This window comes from Halichondria panicea, chromosome 3 (genome assembly GCF_963675165.1).
Source record: "Halichondria panicea chromosome 3, odHalPani1.1, whole genome shotgun sequence".
Classification (NCBI taxonomy): domain Eukaryota; kingdom Metazoa; phylum Porifera; class Demospongiae; order Suberitida; family Halichondriidae; genus Halichondria; species Halichondria panicea.
Window position 1 is genome coordinate 4,038,115 of NC_087379.1, and position 21,617 is coordinate 4,059,731.

General features: G+C 40.1%; 3 protein-coding genes across 4 annotated transcripts; 2 read left to right on the plus strand and 1 right to left on the minus strand.

Moving 5' to 3' along the window:
* Positions 1-13: 13 nt before the first annotated feature.
* On the plus strand, positions 14-8,861 carry LOC135333564 (rho GTPase-activating protein 39-like). Of its 2 annotated transcripts, none has more exons than XM_064528536.1 (15): positions 14-287; positions 1,744-1,848; positions 2,055-2,196; positions 2,723-2,791; positions 3,107-3,508; positions 4,424-4,570; positions 4,856-4,936; positions 5,402-5,581; positions 5,821-6,044; positions 6,238-6,367; positions 6,893-7,006; positions 7,221-7,384; positions 7,769-7,924; positions 8,292-8,400; positions 8,537-8,861. In XM_064528536.1, the coding sequence occupies exons 1-15, from the start codon at positions 274-276 to the stop codon at positions 8,735-8,737; spliced, it is 2,238 nt and encodes a 745-aa protein (XP_064384606.1). In that variant the 5' UTR covers positions 14-273; the 3' UTR covers positions 8,738-8,861. The 2 variants fall into 2 exon arrangements, with proteins under 2 accessions (XP_064384606.1, XP_064384607.1); XM_064528537.1 differs by having other exon boundaries at positions 4,856-4,924.
* A 113-nt stretch (positions 8,862-8,974) lies between these two features.
* Positions 8,975-14,062, plus strand: LOC135333571 (dual oxidase maturation factor 1-like). Its single transcript, XM_064528549.1, has 5 exons — positions 8,975-9,141; positions 11,887-12,103; positions 12,833-13,097; positions 13,208-13,526; positions 13,591-14,062. The coding sequence occupies exons 1-5, from the start codon at positions 8,986-8,988 to the stop codon at positions 13,981-13,983; spliced, it is 1,350 nt and encodes a 449-aa protein (XP_064384619.1). The 5' UTR covers positions 8,975-8,985; the 3' UTR covers positions 13,984-14,062.
* A 313-nt stretch (positions 14,063-14,375) lies between these two features.
* Positions 14,376-21,383, minus strand: LOC135333570 (kielin/chordin-like protein). The gene is made up of 21 exons (XM_064528548.1): positions 21,242-21,383; positions 20,952-21,058; positions 20,592-20,709; positions 20,022-20,243; positions 19,686-19,798; positions 19,098-19,184; positions 17,955-18,962; positions 17,738-17,866; positions 17,488-17,560; positions 17,383-17,429; positions 17,087-17,275; positions 16,740-16,910; positions 16,455-16,530; positions 16,345-16,391; positions 16,208-16,283; positions 16,046-16,092; positions 15,777-15,965; positions 15,504-15,674; positions 15,141-15,204; positions 14,693-14,885; positions 14,376-14,528 (listed from the first exon to the last, which is right to left on the minus strand). The coding sequence occupies exons 7-21, from the start codon at positions 18,013-18,015 to the stop codon at positions 14,466-14,468; spliced, it is 1,596 nt and encodes a 531-aa protein (XP_064384618.1). The 5' UTR covers positions 18,016-18,962; positions 19,098-19,184; positions 19,686-19,798; positions 20,022-20,243; positions 20,592-20,709; positions 20,952-21,058; positions 21,242-21,383; the 3' UTR covers positions 14,376-14,465.
* Positions 21,384-21,617: the final 234 nt, after the last annotated feature.

Here is a 21,617-nt window from a genome sequence, read left to right on the forward strand (position 1 = left end):
TAAATCACGTGCCAAATTAATTAATAAGTCAAAAATGGCTAATATTAACAGTAGCTAAGTTTCTACACGGCTAGCTAGCTCAAGCCTTCATCCAAGTCTCTTGTTTGGACATCCGTGCCTTAGTTAGTAGCTACTTCTTCATTTACAGAGAACTTGCAACCGTAGTACCGTGGCGTCGTTCTGTTTCCAGCCTCAATACAGACTGATTGAGCACTGTTGCTAACTTTCCTGTGCTTCAAAGCTAGCCTGCTGCACTGTACTGGAGGGAGAGTCATGGCTGAGACAAGGTGTGTGTGTGAGTGGAGTGAAAATAAAGAATGTTGACCCTATTTAATGTAAAGTTGGTCATGTTTTATAAAATTATGGGTTCTGCTGAATATTTGTATTGACATCAATCTAGCTAGCTATAATGACTTGTTCTTGTGATAGTCTCACAAGTAAACAACCCCATGCATGCTATAGAGCTCTTGCTGGCAAGATTCTATTGATACAAATATGTTCCGTTCAGGCGGGCTGTGTATATCGTATGTACAGAGAATGTAATGTACAGAGAATTTCAGGTTGGTTGGCAGAAGTTAAAATTGAAGTGCAGTCAATCATGACCACTAATTGCATTAGTGAAGTAAACATGCACTTCAACTTCTAACTGCTGTCAACCAACCTGAAATTCTCTGTATAAAGGTTTACAGCATGGTTTTACAGCATGGTTTACAGCAACCACTAGCTATGACGCTAATTATGTTGCTTGAGTAGTTTATTTTGTCAAGTTAGCGAAATCCCTGAACATAAAGATCCATCCTGTCATTTTGAAGCTACATTGTATCTAATCAGCTCGACTGTATCTAGCCATTTTCCGTGACAGTAGCAGATAATGAACTGTACTGAATTGGAGCAAAGCATATGAATAAGTACAGGGGGTAATAAAGTTTAGGGCTAGGGTTGTATCTGTTAGACGCTTTCAATTATTACAGTTTAATTTTTGTTCTTTGTGTGAATATAAATTTCTTGTTGTCCTTTCGTGGCTTTCTGAATTTCAGTTCAGGCCACCTATAATGTATTGTTGCTAGGATAATCAATTTGGTAATATTGTTGTTGGTGATCAGAGAATTGGAAATGTTTCATTTTCACCAACAGTTGTTGTGTCTCATTTGATAGTGTGTGCATTTCATTGTACATGTAGAGGTCTGTATCTCATTTGCTGTGTGACGTTTCTTTGTCAATGTATGGCCTGATGTGTTGCTACTGTACACTGAGTAAACGTAGTTGCTTTTTGCCTCAGGGGCATAAGCATTAAGGCATAGTCTAGTCACAATAATTATGCTTCAATTAGAATTGTACATACATGTATGCATGTATTTCTATTAGGTTTATGTCCTTCATTGACTGAGGATGTCCAGTCTAGTTTGTTGTGCTGTACCTAGATCCCTCACAAGGATGCTAAACATGTCTCTCCTTTTATGCACGTGTACAAGATGTGTTTTTACAGTAGGTTGTATGCAAGTGTGCTCTTTTGCAGCCCTTATTTGGTAGCATTTTTCTCTATTTGTTGTGATAGGCAAGGCAATGCAAGTCATGGTGGTTTACATTTTATTGTGTGATGATCACTTCCTAATTTTACTCGGTGTGCTTTAGTTGTGAATGTAAAAAAATATATATTGTGTGCCAGGATTTGGTAGTCTTTGAAGAGTCATGATGGCAAATGAATTATGTGTGTATGTTGTTAAGATATTGTATTTGCTGCAGTGAAACTCAATGGGTTGAGATAATTGAACCCCAATCGAAGGAAAGGATGTTTGCCAATCCCTCCACTGGAGAGATCTCACTCACCGCTCCAGATGGAGTCAAAATGTATGTTGGCTTTGCCAGCACTACTAGTATAGCTATCTGCATGTACAATAATTATACTAGTATTAAAATAATATGGTGGGTGTACAGGGTGTGTTCTGATGAAAAATTGGGTTCTAATCCCACCATGCACACACACACACACACACACACACACACACACACACACACACACACACACACACACACACACACACACACACACTCAGCAAACCAATGAGTCAGAACCAGTGGTGGGAACTATACGATGCTGGCTCTGACAGTTACTACTATTACAATGCTCACACTGGGGACACTGTGTGGGACAGGCCGGGAGATGACGCTGATATCATTCCTCTCACCAAGTTACAGGTCAGCTCTATTATCAACCAGGTGGCAACAAGTTGTTGAGTCACTCGTTGTTTTGGCTTTTACAATTTGGTATGCTTCTAAGCACAACAGCCGCTTTGCAAATGAGTCTTCTTTCGGTAGGAAGTTATATGCAAAAGTGCTACATGTATATTGTACACTGAAGTCTCGGTTAATATTCGAAGCATGCACAATCATCTAATGAGTATTTATTCGTACTTGCATACTGCACTTCTCATGTGGATATACGCATACTTACTATTTGTGTTTCTACTGATTTCTTAGATATTGCCATTCAAAGTAATTATAAGTGCAGTGTAAGAGATTCTTGACATGTACGTGCATACATGTAGGTATGTATGGTTGCGTTTATAGCGGTCATATCGAATATCCATACATACTTTGGTGTTATTACCCTTGACAGCTGTATGAATAAACGCAGTAATGTCTATCAGCTAGTACACAGTACAACTACATGTACTGTGCAGTATGTATGCGCCGACTGGCTATGCATGGTGTCTCTCTACAGTCCACTTCAGCTGAGGAAACTAGTGAGGAGACTGATGGAGGGCAGCCAGTCACCACACAAGCCAATGAGGTGAGACTGGGTTGCTTAATAATACACACACCTCCCACACACATCGTCACGTGTGTAGTAGGTACACTGTAGTCAGTATTGCCAAAACACACTGTGACTGTGTACACAATATTGACTGTCTAGCTGAATTTACTAAACTGACAGTTGCTAGAGTATGTGTCCACCTCTGTTTGAAGGTTACAATGGGGTGGCGTCAGCTACAATGTACTGTTGAACATGTAGGTGTTCATTTTAAAGCTGTATGGCTGGTAGACTCTTGCACAGTATAATTAGTACATGTATAACACTAGAATGTACTTTCCACTCCCCACACAGGTCCCTGGCACCACGCCCAACTCCCAACCCACCCTGGAGCCAGCACCAACACAAGATCCTAATTTAAGAGCTGTACCTGTGGAACGCAAACTCTCTGAAATTCTCTCTGAACATATAGAACCTATGAGTCCACTTGCCATTGACTATGAGGGAGAGAGGTTTGCCTCTGCCTCGGGGACTAACAAATCCCAGGTTTCGCCCACCTCTGGTGATATGACCACTCTCGATAAGACAAGGACACTAGACGGATCCAATGCACGCTACATGGAGTGTGCCCATGGTGCAAGGGACTCGTGGGTGAATATTAATGTAGTGAGCAAGGAAGGTGTGAATGGAGAGCAGGAGAGACTGGATGTTCTCTCTGAGTCGGGCGGGAGCTTTCCGGGAGGAAGTCTGGACAGGGTAGGTATTTCTGTTGTAACTGTAGATGGACTTGCTATGATAAGCAATGTTTGATCATGCATAGTGCTGGACTCATTTGCACTTTGTTACAATCAGGGAGTCTGTTTGTGTTGTACAAACAGCTGTATTGTGTCAGTCAGATGTGTGTGCGTGCTGTAGTTTAACCATTATCACTGTCCCTATACATGTAGATGTCCGCATTGTGTGCCCAAATTCTGTGTTATGCATTCAGAACAGCACTAATGAATTGTAGTTAGTAATGAGATAGCCAGTGACTGTGCCCACCTCATTCTGTCTCTATTCAGTGCTTGTGTGGGCAGGGCAAGTCTTGATTGGTTAGCTGTTGCCTGTGTTTGTACTGTGTGGGTGTTTGTCCTTTTAGTGTAAGCTTGGGCTGTGCCTTTTACTTTAGTATAGACCTTGTTCGTACAGAACAGTAAGTATAGCTATAGGTAAAGCTGTCTTGTTAGTGCAGTTGTGCTATATCTGGTCAATGCTAAGATCGTGTGTGATGTGTCTGTAAAAATGTTTAAGAGCCATACTCTAAGAGCTTCTTACAAGGTACCCAATGGTGTGTATTGTAGTTTTGTACTAGAATTCTGCTGCTTGTTTTGTAAATAAACAATAAAGTATGCAGTACGTACGTATGGAGAATTACTCTTTCTTGTGATACGAGCATGCAAGCTTACAAGTTTATGCGAAGGTCTGCCTGTGACCAAGTTTAAGTTGGTACATTTGTGCCACTCCCCTTTAGAGCTTTTTGTGGTGTTACAGACATCTAAAGGACACCCTCTTAGGGATAGGTGGTAGCCATTCTATTATGCATATACAACAAGAATTCCTACTTGCACATGTACGTGTATGTGCATGTGCATTTAATCTTCTGCACTGGTATGTACCGTGCTCTCTCTACAGTCTGCTCGAGGCAGAGATCAGTTGGCTACACCGACCAGCTATGAAATGAAATCACGTACTCTGGACAACAGCAAACGAAAGGGCAGTTCTAGAGAGGGGCGTAGCTATGTACCTGCTAGACCGGCACCAACTCCTCCTACCTCAAGGGTAGGCACTCATACATGTGCCCCATGTACCTTGATTTCAAACAATCATTATGTATATATACCATATAACTGGAAAATTTGGCAAGTATTATATTTGGCGGATGAGCCATTTGAACGTAATTAGCGGTTTTAATTTGGCGTCTCAGGCGTGGCTACTGCTGCAATGCCAAATATTCCAGTTATACTGTACATGTATTTGCTAGGCTTCTTATACTATTGACATACATGTCAATTCAAAGAGGACAACTTACGTTACATACCTTTTGTACTTTGTTTTTCTACATAGGGCAAGACGGGTCCTTCTCTGGAGAAGACCAAGAGTGTGGAGCACGACTCTCTTGATGGTGAAGAGAAGGTGAAGAAGAAGGTATCTTGTGTGCTCAGTAGGGGTTACTGTATCTCTACACGTTCTTATATGCATCGTCTCCTAATTCAGTTTGAAGTTTAAGGTGTTTCTTGACTCAAGCCTAACATTTATCAACACACTTTTAGCTTGTAAGCAAAAAACACTGTTAGAACATGTAGTTTTGTTTTCTCATTGGCATAACTCATGTAGAAGACTACATGTACATTGTACGTACCTATACAGCTGGCTGTTATGTTATTGAAAATAACATTTCTATGTGATACGATGTAACTACAATAGTGTTGAAACTTCATGCTATTGCATGTACACCAGAATCCAAAAAATCTATGTCAATAGTAGCAGCATAATTACGGATGAAAATAATTATAAAGTATCGAGCAAAATCAACCAAGGCCTAGTAACTTGAGTGGTTAATTTATAGCACACTACAACCCTAGTGCCTTCCTTACCTGTATTTGATCACAGGCTCATCATCGAAGTCGCAGTGACATTCCCCCTGCCCCAGCCCCTCCTCAAATCAGATCGGACAGGGCAGTCAGCGTGGTAAGTAAAACCTCACTCGCAAACTTCAAGGACCTGTCACAGCATCGCAAGGGATTTTTCAGGAAGAAAGTCACCATTGCAAACATGCTCGCTTGGACCAAGGTGAGTGTACTGCTCCAGTTGACTAGATTTGAAAAGTATGGCAGATTTCTCTTTAGTGTACATGTACATGTCAATGGAATGTGAGTACATGCATGTGGACAATTAACTTGACTGCCTTCAAGTTCTCAATAAATACAAGAAGATAATACTGTTTTGTAAGATACTTGTAGAGCCTTGAGCCTGATGTGTCTACGCAATTATTACCTTACTGTACTTGTGAGTAATACTATACCCTTCAGGACCCTATCAAGCAGCCGATGCTCCAGACCAGGGACAAGCAACTCAGGAAGGAGGCATGTGAGATGTTCAAGCTCCTCCTACAGTACATGGGTGACAGGAAGACCAAGCAGAAGGACGTCAACCTTATAGCCCTGGATATTACTTCTCAGGCTTGGGAGAAGAAGGGGCTCAGGGATGAGCTATACATACAGCTGTGTCGGCAGACTAGTTCCAACAGCAATCCGTGAGTCATATTCATATCTAGGCAATCCACTCTAAAGTTATGCCTTGTGCATTGATTTGATACTGAATACAGCACACTTTCCAATTGTATTGTATGTATCAGTATGTTATTGTGTGTAGTTAATGTAAAGATCGACACACAGTTTTTCCAAGTTAGTACTGTAAATGTTTTACTATAGTGTTTTTCCGTGCAGTAAGAGCCTGCGTCGAGGCTGGGAGATGTTTGCCATCTGTCTGGCCTTATTTCCTCCCTCTATTAAGTTCAGAGGTTACTTGGAGGGTTATCTCTGGAGACATGTTGAGCCCTCGCCAGCATTCAAGGGGGTGAGCACTGAGTACTCATTTATTATGCCTCAGCCCAGTCAGGGGAGGAATGCACTGACTGTATGTATGCGTTGTGTGTGTGTGTGTATTAATTTTAGCTGTAACTGCTCAACGGTTGCAGATGCAAGTACAAACTAAGAGCTTCCATATACTTCTAGCCACGTTCTCTTACTCTGGAATTTGCAAACTAATTTCGTTCAAGTTATGGCATGTTTTTGTTTATTGACAGGAAATGCACAATACATACACATTACTACATTTCTGTCATGAGCCATGACACTACTTGTATCGTGATCATTGTGTTTCCACTGGAATTTTTCTGCAAATTCAATTCAAAACCAACTATTGAGTGCAAGAAAACTAGCGATCGAGGCATTTTGTGTACATGCAGTATGATAATGGATACATGTACAATGTCTATAGAAGAACGTGTTGCATACATGTTTTGAACGTGGTATTGGAACCTGATTACAAACACAATTGTGTTCTCAGTCAATCAGCTATCACCTCTCTGTTTTAATGCAGGTTCCAGTGGAGGTGTTTGCACAGTACTGCCACAAGAGAGTGGAAAAGATGGCTCAGAGTGGGGCCAAGAAAGGAGTGAAGAAACCAGCAGTGGAGGAGATAATCCATGCTAAGGTGATGCTCAAGTGTAGACTGCGGGTGTGGGGAGCTTCCTGGCTTGTATTTACCGATCTTAAAACCCTTTTATTCACCGTCTTTCGAGACCAAGCACTAAAGAAAATACTAATAGCCTACTCTTCCAAGCCCTTCGTGTACGTTTAATGTCACATGATAAGCTATGTGTATATATGTATGGACTGTGAAATCTAACTAGATTCCCTACTCCCAGGATGCCCCATTCAACCCTTCCATGTTTGGCAACACTCTGGAAGACACGATGGAACTACAACAGGAGAAGTTCCCCAGCTTTGACCAAAAGTTGCCCTGGGTTGTTCCTGCTCTCACTGAGGCAGTGCTGCGGCTGCAAGGCCCACAGACTGAGGGAATATTCAGGTAGGAAGAGTAGTTGTTTATCCGTGATTACTCAGAAGCTGATCTCCAAAGTCTTTTTGTACTTACATCTAGTTTGTTGATGAACACTAATTGAGTGTAATACCAACATACTACATGTTTATGTAAACTGCACACAGCTATTGTGTCAATTGTGATTGTTCTGGTTGCCCTCTTTGTTGCTGGCTTTAGGCTAGCAACAGGCACTTGCGTGGTTACCATACAGTGTTACAGCATAATTGTAGAGTTAGTGTCAATAATACTAGGAGCACGGGGGTGTACATTAGATTTATAAATCCATGGTTACCTTAGTACAGTTTTGAATGCATCATAATCAGAACCTTGCCCCTGACTGTGGAATAATATGCACATACCAAAACTACACAGAGTGCCTGGAGACATTGATGAGGTGAACATTCTGAAGTTGAAGCTGGACAAGGGATTAGTCACAATGGACAAACTGTCGGATCCTCATGTCCCAGCCTCGCTACTTAAGCTCTGGTTTAGGGAACTGGAAGAGCCCCTCATTCCTGCAGGGTACTAGTATCCTCCCATGTGTGCATGTAGCTTTATATCCACACTATTTCGTAATGTCATAATTCTGGGAATAATTCGTTAATGCATGGATTTTCGAGTATAAATTTAGGACATGTACACTATCGTCATACATGTAACGTTACAATTATGGCTCCTCCACTTCATTTGGTGTTTCAATTTGAAGTGAGAGCATTTCAGTGAGGTGTCACAATACAAAGAGTAATAATGGACAATTGAAGTCTTGGGAAAGCCCGAGAGTTCAAATTTTAAATTGTTAGACCAAACAAATCATTGCCATTGGTTACTGCCAACTTATGTGTGCAATAGTTATGACTTGGTTGGTTTCAATGTGTTCCTTAACAGCGCCATTCAGTGACGAGTGTATAAACAACTGTGACAATGAAATGAATGCTTTGTCACTGGTCGACTCGCTGCCAGAGCTAAACAAGAAACTGCTACTATACCTGGTTGATTTTCTTAAGGTACATGTTTGCTCCAACATTCACGTTTGCTACATCTATTTTATCTTAAGGCTTTATGTTACCCTAGGACTTGCGTGCTTGACGCAGCGCTTGTTAATAATGACAACGTAACACACACACACACACACACACACAGCAATTCATCACTCCTGAAAACATTGAAGCAACAAAGATGGGTCTGGACAATATAGCCATGGTGTGGGCTCCAAACTTTCTACGCTGCCCGTCAGATGATCATACACTTATTTTTCAGAACACTCGCAAAGAAATGGCTTTTCTACGAGTATTGTTAAGACTGATAGACACAAACAGTTCTGCAACTGCATCTGCACTCTAGTCCAGATTTAGCATTGGAATTAGCACTGGTGTGTGTATTTATTATTTTGTCTCTGGTGTATGTCAGTAGTGTATTGATTGAGCCTTTTTGTAGCTGCCATTCTTCTGATTGTGTGTTTCTCTGATTTGTTGCTGATGATGTGTACGTGTGGGACTGTTTCAAAAATATACTGCGCATGCGCTGTTAAATGTGGGCTATTTAATGTAGCAAAGAACCGACTCAATGGATGTTGGCTCTGATCAGATCAAATGGGGAATGCTTTGAGAAATCAGCCATTTCCTAGCATTTTCCCTGAGCTAAAAACCAGTCCTACTTATAATTCTCAGAGTGCTGTCAATTATGCTTACCTGTCTATGATAGCAGTTTCATTCTTTCTCATTCTACCTGGTATCAGAGGTCTGCAGGTGAGTATCACTATAATTATGTGCATTTAATAGTACTGTACATGTAGGCCTGTAGAAGTGGTGTGTGCAGCATGGTAACTGATGAAACCCATCTACTCTTGCCAATGATAATTCTATATGTCTGTATATATAGCTAGACTATGGGAAGTTGCATTCACAAAATACCGTATAATTATTGTATCGGGTTAATCGAACGAATTAATTACACTGTACAAGCCTGATTGCATTTCTAACTGTTGCAAATTGCATGGGGGAATTTGCAATTGAAAGAACATCGCATTCGAAACCTGCATGATAATTATATGGTAGCACGAAATGTTTGTTGTTTTCTAGAGTTAGCAATCCTCCACGAAAATTTAGCACTATATAATTTTACGGCTATTTAAATTAATGATCAATGTGGTGGAACAGATGTAGACCCTTGAATATATCCGTGTTACTCTATCTGCGGTTCTATCGAGGCTGCATGTCTTAGCAAACCAATTGCAAGCTGATGCTCAAAGAAGTCGTCGAAAAAATGCTCTAGCGAATGTGTAAAACACACTCTTTAATAACTAAATAGCAGTTTGTAACTTCTTCAGACCGAACAGAAGAAATCGCAAGCAAAATGACATGCTCATAGGTTGCAGCTCATTTAAGTATCTAAACCTGTACGCTTATAGGCCTTGGTAGGTTATGACATTGCCTATAATTATTCTTTTCCAATTGCCTATTATTCCTCAGTGTAAACCACGAGCACAACATAATTATAGACCATAATAATTATTATCATTGACGTCACACAAGCAACATAATTATCACAAACTTTCACATGCATGACTGTGTTAACACTATAGCCCAGAATCATGCTGTCAAGGAGATAATTATCCACAATTTAATTATACTGACTCGATACTAACACCCAACAAAAATAGGCGTATAAAAAGAATGATTTTGATGTGCGTGAAATGGTCACGTGCACTAGCTTCCGTTTCGAATGCTTCTCTTTCTTTTTCGTGGTCGTATCCAATAGATCTAGCATTGTATTAATTGTCCATTCTAGGGGGATGAAAATATAATATAATCCCAGATCGTAATATACCTTGTTGCCCAGTGAGTGGGCAGATCAAAGCAATCCAGTGCTCAGTATATGGCATGTTGCATCACTGCCATGGCTACCATATATTGCACTGCATTATATGGCATAATGCACTGGATTATATGCACTTGCACTGTGTGTTAATGCAGTAGATTTCTTTAAGAGATATCCATTTGGGACTTATGCCCCACTATCCCTAGCCTCGACTCCAGCCCCTTGAATAGTGGGCCTGGTATTTACTGTTGGCGCGTGGGTGGACAATTAATTTATTATTTACCGTATTTTATCTCATTGAACGTTAAAACAGTCTTATTGTGATAAAGACAAAAAGAGAGGTACCTCTGTATATACTGTAGACAGAGACAGCTAAGTAAAACATCAGCTCTGTAGATTTATTCATTAACTTGAGGCTCGGATCGGATACACACTCAGGCAACAAGTTAATCTCATAAGAAATTAGTTAAACCTGTGGGTAAAAAATAAATGTGGATAAGTACAGTGGCTGTGACGTAACATAATGTGAGGACTACTTATTGATTTACACAATAGATTTGCCATTGAAAGCACTATCCATTAATACACACTCAAGCAACAAGTCCGGATACACACTCAAGCAACAAGTCCCTCAGATCGGATACACACAAGTCCCTCGGATTGTAAACACATTCAGGCCACACAGTTCTCGGATCAGATACCACGTACTTACTCTGTGACCAATTTTCAGTAAATGTCACAACAATACTTCCTTCCAGAGAGAATGGTACTGAACGTCGAACAGACACTTCAACACTTTGAAGATGGCTTCACTCAGAGAAACAAGAGGAGAAATCACCATCACAACACTTCTTTCAGAGAGAGGTGCACTGGTCCTGTCAAGCTTCACATCAATCAAGAAAGGGAGTGTCTGGAAAGCAGATGGACTTGCTCTGGGACTTGCCATAGCCCGTCGGTACTGTACCTACATAAACACCAGCGTACAGACACTTCAACGCCTCCAGCTGCTTGTCTTTCAAGACTAGACCTGGTTTTCCAACACAGGATAACGCGTACGCGAGAGCAGAAGAGAAGGTAGCAGCCATTTAATACAGACTAGATTTCTTTTTTCAATGACATCATTATAAATGAAACGGATATCAATGTTTTACAACTAAATACGGAATAAGAATACTGATAGATATACTACAATTTACGATTACCAAGATTCTTGGTAATTCTGGCGCATGCGTAAACAGTGTATACCAGGCCGCCTTTCTCAGCGGCCTGGAATCGAGGCTACACTATCCCACCCAATACTCAGTTGGTCCCTTTTATAGGCTACTTTTACAACTACTAGTGGGAAGAAAACCTAATACTATGGAATTCAGCAAAACTAATGAATACACTAAATTCCTTCAAAACACATGTCTTTTATTACGATTTATATGACCAGTTAGACGAGTTTAACGTCATTGGGCAACAAGTTAGTTATTGCAGGCGCCCTCGTGCAACATGCCATATATTGCTCCAGTGCAATATATGGCATGTTGCACTCTGGCTGGGCAATAACTAATACGTACATGCTCATTAACTATGATAATTATACAAGTAGAAAACGTTCAGTTGAACAACCGATTCGTATTATTCTTTTCCTTACTCTTAACCCCAATATGAACTCCTCATAAATGAAGCGATGCTGGACACTACTTCGTGTGTATACGGCAGTATGGATAGCAGGAGTTCTGCTCATCTGCAACTATAGTGCCTGGTACGGGGATACAATATGCACGAGGACACAGTACAAAGCTTACACTGGCGGCCAGAATGTGCCCCAAGAGATTGAAGCAGAAGTTGGACTTCACATAAGTTTGAGAGGCATCAACATTACAGTCTCTGAGAAGGACTGTGGTAAGTAGCCATTGCATGTAGGAAATTGATTTTGCTTACTTTACATACTAAGAATAATGAAAGCACCGCGGGTGCTGCATGATGCCTCTGTGGAGGTGCCAAAGAGCTACGTATAATTATAACCTATTAATAGCTAGCTTTTATACACACATTGATTATGATCACAACATTTTAATTTTGCTGCAGAATCCAGGGAAACTGAAGGAGTGGGTAATGATCAACAATGATTGACAATTGAACTTTTGGCATCGATCGTTTTGTTATTAAAAACAAGCGATGCCAAAAGTTCAAGTGTAAAATTAATGGCAGCAAGTCAGCAGAGCCTTGCAGCTCTCTTCTCACTCTTGCAGCTACCAATAGCTAGCGTTCTAGTGCAGAGCTAACTACTAAGCAGAGTAGCAACACTCGGTGGAACAAGTTTTGCTACGCACTCTTTTGAAAAGGCTGCAATGGCATTCCAAGTAGGCATAACTCAAGAACGAAGCTTTATTTTGCAAATCCACCAATTAAAATCCAAGAGAACATGACTAGAAGCCTATAGAAACTCTTACTTGCCACTTCATTGATCCTTGAGCGCCTGACTACACACACACACACACACACAAACACACTTCCGTATACCTCGCTTGCGCATGCGCATCGAGGCATAATTATCACATGTATATAGCTCTATCTATCAATTATGATGGATCGCTTATTATTTTGCCTTTTGTTTCTTGTTTTATACAGGTTTTTCCTCTCACTACATTTCTCCTTTTCCCGATGAGACTATCAACTACAATGAGCATTTCTCTTGGTCTAATCCCTGGGGACAAGGAAGACAAGACTTTGGAAAGTATGGAGGGAAATTCAGACAGCAGTTTAGAGAAGCTAAGTATCGAGGTGTTCCTTACCCAATAGCATGGATTGCAGAGTATTTCATTATTGACGGAGAACAGATTCGCTGGTATAGAAAATTCAGACAAGCGGGATGGTACACTCACATCATAATGTGGTATGTAGGGCTAATTATGATGTCATTTAATTATAGCACTATTTTTTTATGTACGTAGGCTATAATATAATGTACCCACATTTTATACGAAAGCTATGTTTCGTGTGCAGGTTGGCCTTCACAACACACCTCTTCTCAATTTTGCTCTTCACGAAAAACATCCGGATTGGAACTTGGCACTTAGCAATGACTGGGTCACTCATGCTTCTAGCTTGTCTGTCTTACAGTACTATTATTTTGAATGATCCAATACTTCAAATTCATTTTCCTGACGACACATTGACACCATGTATAAAGCCTGCATTTTGGGTGACCTTGGGGACTGGACTTGCGACAGTACTGATTGCCTGTACCCTACTAATACTCGAGATGTTGATCCCGTTGAAGATGGCAGAATTATTCAATATGAAAGACGACTCATTTTTTGAGGTATGTTTCTGATTATTGCAATATCTCTACATAATAGATCTACTAATACACAATGGTTGTACAGGTTGATGAGGAAATTACACAATCGTTTGCTCAGATGTCTCTAATGAAACAAAAGTCCGACTACAGACCCTCATTGAGGGGAGCTGTGAAACGAAGAACAAAGCGGCTTTCCAAACGAAAATCACGCGATAGTTATGTATCACAGGAAGTCTGTAAGCAACCAAAGGCAAAGCCTACCTATTCTGATAACGAGAAGGAAGACTCGTCTGTAACTATGAGAACCATTTCGTCACATGACCAACCAGAAATTGAAGTTTTAAATGATATCACTCATCTAAACTATTTTACACGCTCTGGCGAACAACAAATTCACAAGTTGGACAATACTCTTTCTGTAATGACTTCCCATGATTTGGAAATGGAAATACAAGTAGCTGAAATCATACTTAAATGACCATGTCTGTAACTTTGATAGTGAAGAAATACTCGATCTATAAAATAATAATGAGGCATGGTATTGGGTATAGTCTCATGAATCAGCCGCCGTTCGTTTGACAACGGCGGCTGATTCATGAGACTAGGTGTTGGGCATGCATGGGGGCGTATGGATATATCATTTTAGATATAACAACTAGCTCTGTTATTGGGCTCGTATACTTTTGTACTGCAACATCATTTTATACCTATGTGTAATTATTTACTCCCAGAGCCTAAGTATACTGTACAAATATCCATCACTAACTGTTTGAGTTCCCTGATGGAGGGGCTGATGTACACACTATAATTATAGCTACTCAATGGAGAGCACCCCTTTAATTAGCGGAATATCATGCACCAACAAGTTAATAATGCAGTTTAATAATAATTGGAATCAGTTTGGAAGACATAATATATTATATAGAAACTAGACAGTTATGTAATACAGCTTCGTATATTTTATCCTTTAAGTGGACAGGGATAGCGATAGCATCTGAAGTTGTCTTCAGTCTGATCAGCAGTCTGTGGCAAAGTAAAACGACATGCAGGACATTGATGAATGATTGCCTATAATTATATCAATGGCAACTGACACCCAACTTTGAAGTCTTTAGCTGCTCAAGTTTTAGCATCAGAATATTACTAATAATTCATTTACACATCGAAGTTCACTCAAAACAACTTACATCTTCATACTCTCTGGCATCTGCCCTCCCAATACAGTAGGCCCATCGTTTATAGCATCTTACACTGGAAATTGGACCGCCACATAACGGGCAATAACCAGGAAGTGGACGTGGCTCCTCAGAGAAGTAGCAAGCCGAGCAAAATGTGAACTGGCAGGTACCAGTACATCCTGGAATCTCACGAGGACCAGGCCTGAAGAGAGAAAAGAACTTTGTGTTAGTGGATTGTGCATGATCAACGTTCATTCAGTAAATTGATCAGACAATAATTATGATCTGTAAACTAAACTAAACTAAACGGTGTGACTCTTTAACAATGCCTCAGTTGAATATTACTTACTTCCAATGAAGCCAGGAACGGGTCTAAACCAGTTGGTATATATAATGATGAATACTTAACACTGTATTAGTCAGTGGAATGATCCGAAGAGATTATAACCTGACTTACATGGTACACTTAGCCCATTTGTTCCTCTTACAGAATGCAGCAGTGCATACTGGTGGACAGTTGTCTACGAAAGAAAAGAATGATTCACATGATACAACATGGTCAACAAACTTGCACTCTCACAAGTTAAAGAAAGGCTGCCTGTCGTCTTTTAAGTATACTGGGGGAGGAACTACATGCACTTACAAACTACAGATTCCCGTAGGAGAATAGGTACTACCTATTATTCCATTATCTTGTTACATGTAATTTCAAAATCGATTTGTAATGCTGTGAATCTCGAGAATCACTTTAGATTAGCTACAGTCAGTTAATATTATTGTACAATCAAAACTAGCTAGGAGGCACTCAATATATATGTACCTGGGCACTGATCACGTGGGACACACTCATTCTTCTTCTCATCAATAACCTGTCCTGCAGGACACTCACATCTTGCCACACACTGACGTGTGCAGATAGGGTTGGGGGTGGTGCAGTTAGCAGGACAGGCTGACCCGCACTCCTTGAATATCTGGCCTTTGACTGGACACTCTGCCGGAAAAAATGGTCAGGAGTGAATTAATAAAGCAATCAGGGGTTTACAAAGTAAACATAACCAAAAAAGTACGTTTATGATTTCATCATCATTCTTACTACATGTGTCAGTGACTTCTTTCTTTCCAATGAAGAACCTAGCATTGCACCCTCCACAGAAATCAGCTACACAAACAGCATCTGGGTGGGCGGGGCAGGTTGCGAACATGCAGGGGTCAGCAAAACAGGAGACGAGGGGCTTGTCAGGTGGGCAGGTAGGAGGAGGTGGAAGCTCAGTGGTAGGCTCAGCTGCATGATCAGCAATTGATATGTACATGGATGTAAGTAGTCAATTACATGACTTGGTATTTAAGAGTGTGTATACTTACGACAAGCTATGAGAGTACACACAATCGTATTGGGGCGAATGCAGCCACTGCAGTAAATACAAAAGACCACATCATGATTACAATGCACTTCATCATAGATTCTGTCTAATGACCGGCACTGATTACCGATTATTGTGGTCCCTATGGATAATCATCACTCACCAATTGTTGCAGCCATCACCAGCAGGGAAGTTATCACCAACTTCATATATGACCTCGCCTTGAACACACACATCAGCTACATCACAGTGCGTACAAATGTATTAAAACGATATTACTATTTATTTATATCAACTTACGACATGCGATCTCTGTGCAGGCTATTTGGCCACCAGCTTGACATGTACTGCATGTAAATTATAGGCAAAATAGCAAGGTACACAAAATGTTGTTATAGTGCCTCGCATACCATGTGTTGCACTCGTCTCCAGCAGGAAAGGTATCTCCTACTTGGTAAGTTACACCGTCCTTGACACATACTTCAGCTGCATGTATGGGCAGCAAATAGTGAAACAGTAGAATATAAGCCTAGCAGTATATTGTATACAGTAAGCTTTAAAGTAATACTTAATGGTTATCTGCAGTCTCTAAAAAACTACACTACACCACTGTAACATTACTACAGATTAACCATTAAACCTTCAGTCGAATGTGCTCAACATTGAAGAGCCAATATATGCTATTACGTACATACCTGGGCACTGATCACGTGGGACACACTCATTCTTCTTCTCATCAATAACCTGTCCAGCAGAACACTCACATCTTGCCACACACTGACGTGTGCAGATAGGGTTGGGGGTGGTGCAGTTAGCAGGACAGGCTGACCCACACTCCTTGAATATCTGGCCTGTGACTGGACACTCTGAAAAAAGGGTCAGAAGTGAATACAGCAATCAGGGTTTACAATCATGTGTACCACAGTTATAAGTTCAGTCGTAATTAGATCTATACTAGCTAGAAACTATAGATGCAATAATTATTTTTCACCATTACAGAGTTTAAAATTGACCATAATTATAAGCACAATATTTTTCTTACTGCATGTGTCAGTGACTTCTTTCTTTCCAATGAAGAACCTAGCATTACACCCTCCACAGTAATCAGCTACACAAACAGCATCTGGGTGGGCAGGGCAGGTCGCAAACATGCATGGGTCGGCAAAGCAGAAGACGAGGGGCTTATCAGGTGGGCAGGTAGGAGGAGGTGGAGGCTCAGTGGTAGGCTCAGCTGCATTAATTATTTGATATATAGGTACGTAGACATTGTAACACACTTGTCCTGACAATTAACACTGCAACTGCATAAAATAACCGAGTGGATGGTTGTATACTTACGGCAGAAAATCTTTGTACATGCGACTAATCCACCAGAGCTGCAGGTGCTGCACATGTATAGACAAATTTAGTATGATCTTGAAATACTAAGTGAATTGAACACACCATTTGTTACAGCCATCATCCGCTGGGAATACATCTCCAACTTGATAGACATTTTCATTGTAGTTGCAAACATCTATTTCAAATTGTGTATAAAATAAGTGACTACCCTGAGGACTCAAACAAAATATACTATCACTATTTTCTACGGGCATCAGTGTACCAAAAACTACTTTTCAAACCACACAAATTTGTAGCTTCGTGTTGCATGCAAAACCCCGCTCAAAAGCGGCTAGCAGTTCACCAAAAATACCTGCAGGAGGGCATGTGGGGCAGCACTGTCCATGGCCTGGTGGTATGGGATTAAGGCAGTCTGGGAAGGCACACAGTACAGTTGCACAGATCGGTAGAAGGGGAGCTGGTTGAATACTGATGCATTGTCCTGTATTGAGAAAATAGTATACCATGCTAATGGCTATCTAAATAAAGAAAATTCAGACATTACAATTATACTTAGCATGCAAACGTACCTTCAAAAACGAAGAGAAAAGACAAGTATAGAAGGCCGAATGCGCTCATATATGTCACCATTATTGCTTTGACGGTGAAATCAAAGAGAAATGTTCATAAAAGCATGGTATGATTCTCTTTATATAGGGGTGCATGGTGGTTAGATTCGTTAACATGCAACGGAAGTGCAATGATACGATGTTTTAAAACAGAACACCTCTAAAGACATGCTACCAGGTGTTCTAGTTTCAAGATAGGTGCTAAACCCACACACTGGACCAAATATAGATCATTGTATAGTCTACACCTTATGATATTACCATGCAACCTAGAAGTTGATTGAACTGTGCAACAATTGTGCCTATTGTATTATGATATCACCTTTAAATGTGCCTAAATTGCATCATGCGATCATTCTATATTGGCAAAACAGTGAATCAATGTATATACACATTGTGTGGTTTCTGTGGATGACGTGTGTACATTTAGTGCACACACATGCACCCCTTAATCTATATACATTTACACACATATATATGTACACCAGCATCTTCACATATAGAGACAAACAAACGAACTGCCAACTAAAGGTGCATTAAGTGCATAACAACAGCTTTTAGTGCCGTGGCATGAGCTGTACAATTCTGCTTGTGGTACCGCACGGTTTCAGAGACTCCTGACTATATAATGATGTGATATACTGTGCACGTGTGCGTGATGTACGTAGTTGGGATATACGGTAGCAAGAGGTAAAAGACAGCTGGTTTCAACAAAGGCCATGATTGTACGGTACAACGCACTTGCATGCCCAAAACCTTTTTGCAACTTGCAATAAATTATAAACGGTATAAACGTAATTTGTGCATGGCATTATATAATTATACTCAGCAATTAGTTTTTAGGTGCAATCAAAAGAAGAAAAGTATGTACTACATGTACAAAGTAAGCAACATGCAGTCTATAACAAGAGAAACAAAGAAACAGAACAGTGATTAATGTTGGTGTCGCAGCTTTTAAATTTTGTCCTTCTGCAGTATATATGATAGCAAGTCAATAATATAGTGGCAAATACATGTAGTGTGCATATAACAAACTAGATATAGTCACAACTATAATTATAAACATCATGCAGACTGCATGCATACAATCAAAATCACACTTACCAATATTTGCAAATCATCTGACTTTACAAGCTTGAATTCCTTCACAAAGTAGTAGAAGTGCTTGTGGCATGAACTGAGCAAGTACATCTGAGGGGAAGAGAAATCAGTATCGAGTTCTACAACACAAAAAAGATTTCACCTTAGGTGGTTATAGTGCATGCCGGATATGGTATTATGAGGTTCGCATGCATGATGCAGACATACAAGTCATGTACATGCAATCATGACAACCGTCTATGATAACTGCATGCATGAATGCCATAAAGAGCTAAACCCTTGGCTAGAGGTGTGGTTATATATGTATAGCACGTCTCATACATACATGTATAGACAAATAATACGTAAGCCCAAGAGGAAAACCTATTATAGTGAGGGAAAGAGGGTGTTGCAATTTTATAACAAGAGGCTAGATCATGCAATAAACGCACTATATACTTTATAGCAGCCAGGAGCCGAGTCAGAATACACATGCATGCAAACAGACAGACTAGTTATAACAGACAACCTATAATTGCAATTATGTGCAGAAGTGCATGCGTGGTGCCAATCCTAGTTAAGGCTTTAAAAAATTCAGCATCAATCACATACCACTTCTGATGGCAGTGAGCTAGAGTGGTGAATGAAGGCATGAATGAATACACGATATAACCGAGTCAGCATCTTCTGACACAGTGGAACAAAGTTTTTATGAAAGTCCATGTCTGCATAAAAGTATAACACACATGCATATATTAAGCCTATAAGCATGTAAACATGAATAAAGAAAGAACATGTCAAGTGTTGTTTATACTTTTTTATATACCTTCTACAGTGGGAAGTATGTATATACTCCATGTGGATTTTTTTCCTTACCCACTCTAACAGCCTTTCAACATACTGCAATACAGCGATTGAGTATACTCTAATATAAGGGAAAGAACTTACGTCTACAGCAGAGAGTCGTAGAGGGCTTGTCAGCTCATCTGTCCAATAGTAAATAATGGTACCTGACATTAGGGGACACTTGCACTCATTGTAAACTACAGATATCATGGCTGCAATTCGATGATGGAAATTCACCAAATTAACAGCTATCCAGTGGTTTAGATCAACATCTTTCGGACACTTGACTCCCTCTTGAGCATCAAAGTTTGAATCCTTCGCAGCCTGTTGAATTTAAGAATGAACCATTGGCAAGATATATATACGTACCATTGTAGACATAATTATAGCAGGGATCTGACTTAGTAAATATAAAGGTTCAGAACTACTGTAAAACTATGAGTTTACAGAATATGAGGCAGTATACAGAGGATTGCAAATGCCTGTAATATAGAGCCTACATGTATAGCCTCGTCCCAAGATGATTTTTGTCTAATATTTATGGTTCGACCTAGCATTACATTAGAGAAAAATCAGCCTGGTGATACAGGAACATTTGACTGTAAATAATTATTCTACAAATTGTGTGTCTAAATGCCTCTGGTTTTGATAGACTGTTGCAACACCACCCACTTTCAAGAGTTCACTTTGGAAAGCCTCAGAGTTCCATCTTTTCTTCTGAGATGAGCTTCCAGTATCTTGGGATGACACAAACTGGTTTATGCCCTTTTCCTTTGAATTAAGACACAGCCTGTACGTCAGAAAAGACTGAATTCTAAACGATGTACATTACAGATAATGTAAATCTTAGTACGGACGAAATCAATGAAGTACAATAGTCTCAGCTAGATCTAGATCAAAAACATGGGCCAAACTAGCTGCTCTACAGTTAACGATTATTATTGTGATTATGTGCTGTCTGTAAAGTACTTCAAGGCACTTTCACAGGTGTTACAATGTATATACATACGATGGCACAGCATACTAATTTACTTCCTGGACAAGCCTAGTCAGCAGCAGATGACCCCCCATCCCAACTCCTAGCTTTGTGATGATCTAGTCCTCCAACATTAGAAAAGACTGACCAGTAAATCCATTCTCTACAGAACAGTAGCAGTTCCTTTAAACAAGACTAGCTAGGACACACGTTGCAATTGTCATACAATATATATATATAGTATGCTTCTATGTTACAATGCTACCAGTACGGTTACGTAAACAGAGTTTAAGACAACTTTACATGTACACATGCACGTACGTATATAGAATCAGTATTCCAGTACCTTCAAATAATTTGCAATCTTTCTTCGAAATTCCTTTGTTCAGTAACCACACCTTCAGTTCCTCACAGTCCATAGAACATCGAAACTTACTTTCATTCAAAGTTGCCACGGTAGTGTTGGAAAAGTTTGATAATTGATGACCACCTTGTGAATTCCATAGATTCTGAGTGCCTATACGTACACCATGTATTGCATATGTACAGTCATGTATCTTGTATACGCACTATCTGATGTAATTTTAGGACTGAAGTTGTTCACCTCATGCACAATGACGTAATAACTAAGGTGTTACAGTAGTGTATACTGACTGTGTGGTGCACGTAGTTCATTACATCACATTCATAGAGCTCAGAATCTGTTGTTAGGGGGATGGATT